This window comes from Scyliorhinus canicula, chromosome 3, assembly GCF_902713615.1.
Source record: "Scyliorhinus canicula chromosome 3, sScyCan1.1, whole genome shotgun sequence".
Lineage (NCBI taxonomy): Eukaryota > Metazoa > Chordata > Chondrichthyes > Carcharhiniformes > Scyliorhinidae > Scyliorhinus > Scyliorhinus canicula.
The window spans coordinates 178,545,206-178,556,952 of record NC_052148.1 but is presented as its reverse complement, the minus strand read 5'-3'; the positions used below and the strand labels follow the sequence as shown (position 1 = coordinate 178,556,952).

At 43.5% G+C, this 11,747-nt stretch overlaps 1 protein-coding gene across 1 annotated transcript; it reads left to right on the top strand.

Moving 5' to 3' along the window:
- The first annotated feature begins 348 nt into the window (after positions 1 to 348).
- Positions 349 to 8,869, top strand: LOC119963152 (interleukin-8-like). Its single transcript, XM_038791821.1, has 4 exons — positions 349 to 511; positions 2,900 to 3,032; positions 5,558 to 5,640; positions 8,059 to 8,869. The coding sequence occupies exons 1-4, from the start codon at positions 451 to 453 to the stop codon at positions 8,166 to 8,168; spliced, it is 387 nt and encodes a 128-aa protein (XP_038647749.1). The 5' UTR covers positions 349 to 450; the 3' UTR covers positions 8,169 to 8,869.
- Positions 8,870 to 11,747: the final 2,878 nt, after the last annotated feature.

Below are 11,747 nucleotides of genomic sequence, written 5' to 3'. Positions count from 1 at the left end.
CTAACTAGTCTGTAATTCCCTGGTTTCTCTGTTGGGAGGAAATTGCTAACAAGACCCTACTCACAGACAGTAATGTTTAATAGCTTGCTTATTTTGTTATTCATTTTTTTAAATGGCTATTGTGTTTGATAGTTTGCTCAATCAAATCATGAACTTCCCTCTTTCTTTCATTATACACAACATAGTAGACTGACTAATGTTCTCAACTAATGGCAAAGAATTTTTGGTCCTTGTAGATAAAACCAAAAGTATGACTAAATGGAGAAAATACATCCTTGCATGAAAGATTATTCAAATGTGCTGACACGATATTTCCTTATTTAAATTCTGCTGATCTAAGTTCCCCAAATCGCGCTGATAAATACAAGATCTGATAAGCCAAACCAACACACTGTGAAGGCTGCAAGCTGCCCTGACTGAAGACTAGAAGAGATCCAAGCACACTCAGCAATGAAGTCCCAAACCATTGTTTTGCTGGTGGCAACAATCGTAATCTGCCTAGCTGCTCATGGTGAGTACTCCTCGATTGCACTTGATGAGATAGGAGCCTAAGTAACTATTTTCCAGTATTTAAAGCAGCATGGTGATATGAAATTTTAATGACTCTGAAGTAAACAGGTGATGGGAAAATAGTTGGTTCTGCTTGATATATATCATGTTGCTTATTGCTTTATAGTCCAAACATTCGCACAGCAAAGTTTGCACTGTTTTCAGATTTAAAAGGCAAGGCACAAAAAGAACACTAAATAGTAGAGATGAGCACGAGCTGTCCACTGTTTCAAAACAAATCTAAACTAACTTCAACAGGCAACTGAGGTTGATTTGTGGTGGATTTACACTCTCATCCAGGGGAAACATGATTGCTAATCTTTTGCAGGGTTTTCAGTGGTTCTGTTTTTGGATATGACCAATAAGAATTAGACTATGTCAAATGAACCAAATCAGCTTTTGTGATTTTTCTCCCCTCAGCAAAACAATTGAGATTGCGGATAAAAATAGGAAAAGCTGTGTGCATGTGCTGGGAATCATAATTTCAGATTAAGACATTTTAAATAGGTACTAATAACAAAAATAGATAATTTGAACATCACTGCACAAGAGACTAAATAGTCCATCAGGCCGGTACCAGTTTATTTGCTTAGAACAAGCCAAAACCAGAAACCAATAAGAAAGAGTCAGGGTATATTCCCAGGTGACTATGCATTAACTTTCAGTAAATTACTTTCCTCCTGGGACTAAGCAGGTCAGGTGTCAGAAACGCAGACATTCTACTAGTCTAATGCCAGGCTAAATAATGAAATTCATAAGGGGGACTGTTGTCTGTAACATTCAGACACTCAGTCCAGTTTATTATTCAAACGTTTTTCCCAGGTGACCTTATTTGTGAGATGAACAAAGGACAGGCACAAGTTAACAATTCAACACAAGTTTATTTTCAAACACAAATAAAGTTATTCCCCCAAAATTATCCCAACTGGAATATGCCTCAGATTTTTAATACTACCCGTGCCGATGAGTTGGATCGAGCTGTGGGTTCAATCCTCGGAGTCTTGCTTGTCTCAGGGCCTTTGTCTGTGAAGGTGGGTCTCGCACACTGCTTCCTTCTGTCCTCTCGTCCGCCTTTCAGTCTTCACCGCTGCCTCGAGTCTTCACTGGAGCGGATCTCTGGATGCCTCCTTCTCATCCCCCTCTTCGAGTCCTTCCAGCAGCTTCTCTGCTCTCAATGAATGAGGTCACTGGGAGCGGGTCGCAACACCAAATGGAGTTGCTGATTGCAACTCTGCAGGACACCAGGAGCTCCCCCCAGAGGCCCATCTTCAGGTACATTGTCTACATGTAACCATATCCCATCTAAGGTGACCTTGGTTCCAGAAAGTCTAGCTTCATCTGGGCAATCCACAACAATTGATCCATTTGAATGGGGCCAATTATCTTCCGATGTTCCGTTTATAGGACAAACCCAGACTTGCCCCAGCTGTCTGTCTCTGTCCAGTATATTTGCATTTGGCTGTTTGACTTCCCATTAGGCCTGTCTGTGGGTTTTAATTTGAAATGTTCAATTATTAATTTAAAGTGTTCAATTGATTATTTGGCCTAAAATTCAGGCTGTTGGCCATTTTTTCACAGATACACAAAAATAATACAGTGCAGAAAAGCCCTTTGGCCCATCGAGTCAGCACCGCTGCATGAAAGGCACCAGATCTGCCAATCCTAATCCCATTTGCCAGCACTTGGCCCATAGCCTTGAATGTTAAGAGGTGCCAAGTGCTCATCCAGGTACCTTTTAAGGGATGTGAACCCTCCCAGGCAATGCATTTCAGACCGTATCCAAAGGTATTTCCTTAAATCCCCTCTGAACCTCCCACCCCTCATCTTGAACTTGTGCCTCCTCGTAACTTTCCCTTCAACTAAGGGGAACAGCAGTTCCCTATCCACCCTGTTCATGCCCCTCTTAATCTTGTAAACCTCAATCAGGTCGCCCTTCAGTCTTCTCTGCTTCAGCGAAAACAACCCAAGCCTATCCAACCTCTCTTCATAACATATCATAATTTTACCACAGGATGAAATCTGTTGCAGTAATGAGGGGACTCACCACACTATGAATACTATATTCTGTAAAATGAAGAGTAATTTACGAATTTTCCCTTCATTTTGATGCAGATAAAAACACTGGAACTTAAACCTAAATTCCTGATTTACCATGCAAAACTTCAAAACAGAAGTGAGAATTTGGAAAACTGCATCTCAGACATAATTTTCTATATTGTAAAAATAAATGCTCATTCCCTTCAAAGAAGTAGCCGATACACCAAGTTGAAATTCTGTTCATGCAATTCACATATTTTCAAGTTTGATGACCCGTTTGCGAACCTATCTTGTACTTTTCCTTTCACTTTAGGTTTGTCCGTAGGAAGCCGAACAAACTCAAGATGCAAATGTGTTAGCGTCCACTCTCGCTTCATTTCACCAAAATACTATCAGCACATCGACATCTTTCCTAAGGGCTCCTTCTGCAGAAGATTAGAGATTTTGTAAGTATTCGAATAAATTTGATCTCTTAAAGGCCAACAAAGCAAACTTAGGTTGACAATTCAAATCTCAAGTCTAGAAAAATTATTCAATTAATTTTTACACTATTAGTGGGGTGAATTGACTATCTTTGGGAACAAATCACACATTTATTGTTGACTCCAAAGGCAACGGCTGCAGACAAATTGTTTATGTATTGTTACGACACCCTGTACGGTTAATTCCAGTCCCACAGACCCTAGAGTTCCAACATAAGTGAATTAATCAATAATTTGTGTATTTTCCTGAGATTATTGATCCATGACTGCTTCGAAGATTTACAGGCACCAAATTTTATCATAGAATTTACAGTGCAGAAGGAGGCCATTCGGCCCATCGAGTCTGCACCGGCTCTTGGAAAGAGCACCCTACCCAAGGTCAACACCTCCACCCTACCCCCATAACCGAGTAACCCCACCCAACACTAAGAGCAATTTTGGACACTAAGGGCAATTTATCATGGCCAATCCACCTAACCTGCACATCTTTGGACTGTGGGAGGAAACCGGAGCACCCGGAGGAAACCCACGCACACACGGGGAGGATGTGCTGACTCCGCACAGGCAGTGACCCAAGCCGGAATCAAACCTGGGACCCTGGAGCTGTGAAGCCATTGTGCTATCCACAATGCTACCGTGCTATCCACAATGCTACCGTGCTGCCCCTAAGTAAGTAAAACACGAAAGAACAGTTTATATACATGGGCAGCACGGTAGCACAGTGGTTAACACAGCTCCTTCACAGTGCCAGGGTCCCAGATTTGATTCCCAGCTTGGGTCACTGTCTGTACGGAGACTGCACATTCTCCCCGGTGTCTGCGTGGGTTTCCTCCGGGTGCTCCGGTTTCCTCCCTGTCCTGAAATACGTGCTTGTTAGGGTAATTGGACATTCAGAATTCTCCATCTGTGTACCCGAACAGGCGACTAGGAGCTTTTCACAGTAACTTCATTGCAGTGTTAATGTAAGCCTACTTGTGAAAATAATAAAGATTGTTAGGTTATTATAAGAGCGAAGTTAAATCTGTAATGGAAATAATAGAACAATGTCTACTAATCTAACTATTCCCCAAACACCATCCCACCCTCCGCTCACATACATACAAGACTGACACACAGTGGGGAAGGGAAAGGATCAAAATAATAGGGATTAAACTGGGATGAGAGATGGATTGTTTTGCTGCTGAGGTTATAGACTTTGTAGTTGGCGATTTTCCAAGCATGCAAAGTGTTGAAATCATCAGTTGGTTTGGATCAACTAATGCTGTCTTCAGATGGAACAAATTCCCTGAGGGGAGGCATTTTCATTTGAATGACCTCCACCGAACTGGCTCTCAGCCTCACTGAGATATTAGAATTCTGCACCTGAGAATTTTAAATAGGTTTTCAATCAGCCCCCTCTTCTGGCATATGGTGCTGGAATGCAACCTCCTGCAGGTTAAACTCACTGTGGAGAGAAAGGTCTTTAAACATAGACCAACATTTGAGGTTATTCAGATTCAGCCCTCATCCTTTTAATCAGAAGTGAAATTTCACAGACCCAGCTGAAGACTGCTTGCAGGCTTTTAATCAGACGTTAAAATGTCACAGGCATGGCTGGATAGAATGTTTTAAACCTGCCCTTCAGACAGGGACCCATCAGATCATACCTTGTACTCTCCAGCTTCTCGATCCAACCAAAAACTAACTGTAACAGTTTCACAGAGAATACCTACCAGCTCAGCTGAGGAGAGAACAGATCTTCCAACTGCGAGTTTTGAGAGAGATCCACCCCCTTCAGGGAGAGAGAACTTAAAGCCTTCTTCAGCTCTGTTCCAAAAACAAAACCCTGAGAGCCAGTCTGCCTTCTGCTCCAGAATCTTCTGATAGACTCTACCAATCCCAATGAAAAACAGAAAATGTCCTGGAATTCCAGAAGAGGTGATTGGCTACTAGACAAGTCCATCAAAATGACATCATGAACTAGGCCACAGTCTGCACTACATAAAGGGATATGCCTAGTCAGTCCAAATTGCAACTTGCGGGGGGGGGGGGGGGGGGGGGGGGGCTAGTGTCCAGTTCAAACATGAAATATGTAGTTTTTAAAAACAGTAGCCAGCAAAAACAACCAGCTAAAAGCAGCCAGCAAAACATGGACACAAAACGAAAAACAGATTAGACAAGGAGTTGCAGGTGAATCCTTACGAAAAGCACTTCAATTTTCAGTTATGTATTATGCAGCAAAATCTATCTTGATTAATTACCTTGAGGGCAACAAAGGTTTTTTCTGTAATTTTATCACAGCAGTGCACAGAATGGCCTTGCTTTTGATTATTAAAGTAAGTACTGGGAGTTCCTGAATTCAATCATCCACAACTGGCCAACTCTGGTTTAGCAGCAGTGAAATTGCTCATCTTGTGATGGTGAGTTAATTTGTAGGAGGTAAAGCCATGCACCATGTAGATATTATCATGAACATTATAACAAAAATATATTCTATTTGTGTGTTACAGAATTACCCTGAAGAATGGGAAGTATGTTTGTGTGAATCCTCAAACTCAATGGGTGAAAAGAGTTATTAGTCTCCTTACTGAAAAGCAAGTATTGACTTTCAATGTTAATTTTTTTTTTTAAATGTCCTTTTGCTGTCTTCTGGATATGATTGGTGTGTAGTATCAGCATAAGTTACAAACACAGTTATTGTTCTCAAGCTTGAACCCAGTTTCCCTATGACACAACAACAGCTTCACATGGGCCTCTTCGTAATGTGAAAGTTAAATAGCAACTTTCATGACGCCAAGACATTCCAAAGCTCCTACAGCTAATGTAGTCCTTTTGAAGTGATATAATTATGTGGTAAAAATCACCGCGGCAAATTTATGCACAGCGATCTCTTACAAACAGCAATGTAACAATGATCACATAATCTGATTTGGCAATGTTGATAGAGGGATAAATATTGGTCAGGTCACCAGGATAATATAAGAACATAAGAACTAGGAGCAGGAGTCGGCCAGCTGGCCCCTCGAGCCTGCTCCGCCATTCAATGAGATCATGGCTGATCTTTTGTGGACTCAGCTCCACTTTCCAGCCCGAACACCATGACCCTTAATCCCTTTATTCTTCAAAACCTATCTATCTTTATCTTAAAAACATTTAATGAAGGAGCCTCAACTGCTTCACTGGGCAAGGAATTCCATTGATTCACAACCCTTTGGGTGAAGAAGTTCCTCCTAAACTCAGTCCTAAATCTACTTCCCCTTATTTTGAGGCTATGTCCCCTAGTTCTGCTTTCACCTGCCAGTGGAAACAACCTGCCTGCATCTATCCTATCTATTCCCTTCATAATTTTAAATGTTTCTATAAGATCCCCCCTCATCCTTCTAAATTCCAACGAGTACAGTCCCAGTCTACTCAACCTCTCCTCGTAATCCAACCCCTTCAGATCTGGGATTAACCTAGTGAATCTCCTCTGCACACCCTCCAGTGCCAGTACGTCCTTTGTCAAGTAAGGAGACCAGAACTGAACACAATACTCCAGGTGTGGCCTCACTAACACTTTATACAATTGCAGCATAACCTCCCTAGTCTTAAACTCCATCCCTCTAGCAATGAAGGACAAAATTCCATTTGCCTTCTTAATCATCTGTTGCACCTGTAAACCATCTTTCTGTGACTCATGCACTAGCACACCCAGGTCTCTCTGCACAGCAGCATGCTTTAATATTTTATCATTTAAATAATAATCCCATTTACTGTTATTCCTACGAAAATGGATAACTTCACATTTGGCAACATTGTATTCCATCTGCCAGACCCTAGCCCATTCACTTAACCTATCCAAATCCCTCTGCAGACTTCCAGTATCCTCTGCACTTTTTGCTTTACCACTCATCTTAGTGTCATTTTAGTGACATCTTAGTGTCAGGGGCTGATTTAGGTCACTGGGCTAAATCGCTGGCCTTTAAAGCAGACCAAGCAGGCCAGCAGCACGGTTCGATTCCCGTATCAGCCTCCCCGGACAGGCACCGGAATGTGGCGACTAGGGGCTTTTCACAGTAACTTCATTGAAGCCTACTCGTGACAATAAGCGATTTTCATTTCATTTCATTTCATCTGCAAACTTGGACACATTGCCCTTGATCCCCAACTCCAAATCATCTATGTAAATTGTGAACAATTGTGGGCCCAACACGGATCCCTGAGGGACACCACTAGCTACTGATTGCCAACCAGAGAAACACTCATTAATCCCCACTCTTTGCTTTCTATTAATTAACCAATCCTCTATCCATGCTACTTCTTTACCATTAATGCCATGCATCTTTATCTTATGCAGCAACCTTTTGTGTGGCACCTTGTCAAAGGCTTTCTGTAAATCCAGATATACCACATCCATTGGCTCCCTGTTATCTACTGCACTGGTAATGTCCTCAAAAAATTCCACTAAATTAGTTAGGCACGACCTGCCCTTTATGAACCCATTCTGCCTCTGCCCAATGGGACAATTTCTATCCAGATGCCTCGCTATTTCTTCCTTGATGATAGATTCCAGCATCTTCCCTACTACCAAAGTTAAGCTCACTGGCCAATAATTTCCTGCTCTCGGCCTACCTCCTTTTTTAAACAGTGGTGTCACGTTTGCTAATTTCCAATCCACTGGGACCACCCCAGAGTCTAGTGAATTTTGGTAAATCATCACTAGTGCATCTGCAATTTACCTAGCCATCTCTTTTAGCACTCTGGGATAATATGGTACTGGTTTAGAGCTGGTTTAGCTCAGTGGGCTAGACAGCTGGTCCGTGATGCAGAATAAAGCCAGCAGCGCATGTTCAATTCCCGTACCAGCTGAGAATTCTTCATTTTCCCTTTGTGTACCCGAATAGGTGCTGGAATGTGGCGACCAGGGGCTTTTCACAGTAACTTCATTGCAGTGTTAATGTAAGCCTACTTGTGACAATAAAGATTATTTATTTATTTATTCATTAGTCCATCTTTCTTTTTACATTTCTAGCTCAGAACTCACTTCATCTAATACAGAGGCATCATCAGCTGAATGAATATGACGTGTTCCTACATAAGACAAAGGTCTACTGCTTATTGAGCCAATATTTTGCAGTTTAAGCAACACTGTAACAATCCTACCAATATCTGAATTGTTTTCTATTTTCCTCATTCAGACTCGAGCCAATATTATTGATGCACATAATTGCTTTTAGTATGCCAGTCGTCTTTGATTTTATTTTTGCATAGTTTCTGGGGTATAAGTTTTAATGTGTCAAAATCTTTGAGCCAGTAAATTGAAATATATTAACCAAGCTCAAAGTATAGTGGGATTTTAATTTGCTTTCTCTACTGTCCACGCACAAAGGTAGATAGGTTCTTGACGAACGAGTCAAAGGTTAAAGGGGATGGGCAGATCAGCCATCTTATTGAATAGTGGAGCAGGTTAGAGAGGCTGAATGACCTACTCCAACTCCTCACGCCTATGTACGCACACCTAAAGAGATAATTATTCTCTCATTGCAGTTAGAAGTAAATTGTTTGAAAATATACATGCTTTATAATGGTTTTCAAAAATTGCCTGATTGTTCGGTGTTAAGAATTCTAGATCTGCAATCAAATATAGTGAGAAGGTGACGTCAAAATCACTTGTTTTGATTAGTGATTTATGATTTAAAAAAACAGCTGCTGACAATTGCTTATCTGATAATCTACTTCACAATCATGGTTTTATATTTTTGTTGTCACTCAGATGGTAAATTTTGTATTCAGTGAATCTTTTATTTGAGACTATGAGGAAATAAATGACTCAGTTGTGTTAATCTTTTGTTCCACTCTTTCATGTATCGTTAAGGTCCTTTTCGGTATCCCTGAGATTTTACAACTTGCAAATAAAAAAAAAACGAACAACAAACCGACATAAAAACGCAGCAGAATCTTTTCTGATGCCATGCTAAACAACAATTTACTACAGGCTCGGAGCTCACCTCACACAGCGCGTGAGACAATCACCTGCACGGGGATATCACAACAGAAAGAGGTCACAGAACAAAAATACTCAAAGCTCTGTTTTGATAGGAATCACAGCTCCTATTGTAATTACATCCCTGACACTATTGATATAAACGTTAGGCACGATTCAATGTCTGAGTTGCACTCAGCGCGGATCTGTGCACGCTGAGTGAATAGCGGGACAGGGCAAAATCGAGATTCGTGCTGGGCACAAACCATTTTGCGATTCATCCAGCCTGCTCCTGATAGCGAGTTCCAGATCTCACCCGGAAATGGGGAGAATACCATGAAGTCTAATTCGTACTCATTTCAATCTCACCAGCGAGATTGAACTTGAATGCAGCAACCTCCCGGGAATTGCCTGACTGCCCAGCGGGAAATCACGCTGGCGGAGTTAGGTACTCCTTTTCAAAATTGTGAAGCTGCCGCAATGACTACTTGGGGAAGTGAGGGGGTGAGTAGCCCTCTCCATTTTCCAGCATGCCGCTCAAGGGCTCCGGAACTCAGGGGCTGGTCGGGGGGGGGGGGGGGGGGGGGGGGGTGATGCCTTGTGCCTGTGAGGCCTTCAAGCCATCTTTAAATATTATGCAGGCCACTGACAGGGGCAACCACACCTGCAGCCTGTCTGTCCTACCAAACTCGTCCACGACAGAGCCCTGCTACAGTTTCTCTTCTGAAATCCAATTTCGCCTCCTTTGACTGTGAGCGGCCTCTAGCTTCACAGCTAAAGGCTACTTCAAATGAGGAATTAGCCTTGTTAGTTGTGAGAGCAGTTAACTCTCCTGAACTCGAATGTGGAGAAGGTGTGGAGCTGGGTCAGAGGGGTTGATTCCCAGTGGGTCAGAATGGAGGAGAGTTTGTGCAGGGGGTCGGGACTAAAAGCATTAGCAACGGCCCCGCTCCCGATAGCTCCAGGGAAATACTCAGGGAGTCCGGTAATAATAGCTTCATTGAGAATTTGGAGGCAGTTTCGCCAACACTTCGGGTTGCGGGCAGGGTCAAGGGAAAGGCTGGTTCGGGGGAACCACAGCTTTGAGCCAGGGAGGTGTGATGTAAATTTGAGGAGAAGAGGATTAAGACACTAAAAGATGTGTTTCTTCGGCGTCGGCTTGCAGGACTGAAGGAGCTACAAAGTATGGGTTGGAGCGCGGGGGGTGGGGGGAGTGTTCAGATACATAGATACATGCAGGCTCGAGATTTTGCCAGAAAGGAGATAAAGCTTCCCGGAGGTACCGGTCTCCACATTGCTGCAGGATGTGCTAATCATGTTCATGTATTATGGTCCTGTCCAAAGCTAGAGGATTACGGGAAGGAGGTTTTTAGGGTCATTTCCAAGGTGGTGCACATGAAACTGGATGCGGATCCCCGGGAGGCCATATTCGAGGTGTTGGACCAGCCAGAGTTGGAAACGGGTGCGGAGGTAGATATCGTAGCCTTCGCCTTGTTGATCGCCCGAAGGTGGATCCTGTTGGGATGGAGAGCAGCCTCTCCACCCTGTGCCCTGGTGTGGCGGGGAGGACCTGTTGGAATTCTTGACTCTTGAGAAGGTTAAGTTTGAACTGAGGGGAAGGATGGAGGGGTTCTACAATTCACGGGCATTATTCAGTATCCACTTTCAAGAACTGGATAACATTGAACATTAGCTGAAGGGGATGGGTGGGAGAGTTGGGGGGAGGGGAGCTGTGTGTGTTAATGGTGACTATGGTTAATCCCTGATTCCTTTTTCTCATTTGTTTGTGTAAAAATGTGGGCTAATGTTTGGGGGTTGGTGGGAGGATGGGATCATTGTTATTGTTATGGGGATTGACATATTTGTTGCTGATTATTGTTTATTGTTGGTGGGTGTAAATTTGGGAGAAAATGTGAAAAAGGAGAATAAAAATATATTTTTTAAAAACTCTCCTGAACTCTCAAGGGCAAACATGCATCAGAGGAAACCCTGTGTTTCTGGATTACCCCAGTGACAATACCACTTCACCACTGCCTCCCCGGCATGTGCCTCAGGAGATGCCATCTCAGCACAGAGACAATGCGGCACCTGCGCCACGTCCTCGTGGATCATCATGGAATTTACAATGCAGAGGGAGGCTATTCGGCCCATCGAGTACACATCAGCCCTTGGAAAGAGCCCCTTACCCAAGCCCACACCTCCTACCTATCCCCACAACCCAGTAACTCCACCTAACCTTTTTGGACACTAAGGGCAATTTAGATTGGCCAATTCAGCTAACCAGCACATCCTTGGACTGCGGGAGGAAACCGGAGCACCCAGGATAAACCCACCCAGACATGCGGACAACGTACAGGGTCCCCAAAGACAGTTCCCCAAGCCGGGAATCAAATCTGGCACCCTGGAGCTGTGAAGCAACTTTGCTAACCACTATGTGACCATGCCGCCCATAATAGTGGGCAAGGCATCCCGTGGAGTAGGCGGACACCCATTCCCGGTGACCGTGAAGGTCACTGCAGCCCTAAACCTTTACGTCACCGGGTTTTTCTAAAGCTCGAGCTGTGACCTATGTGGCATCTTGCAGTCATCAGCCCACAGGTGCATCTGGGGGGTTATGGATGCTCTGTTCGCCCGAGCATCAGACTAAAACACCTTCAATCTGGACCAGACCCACCAAGGTGCCCGGGATGCCCCAGGCCCAGGAGGTGGTTCGTTGAAAGCATGTCGCCGTGCGAGCA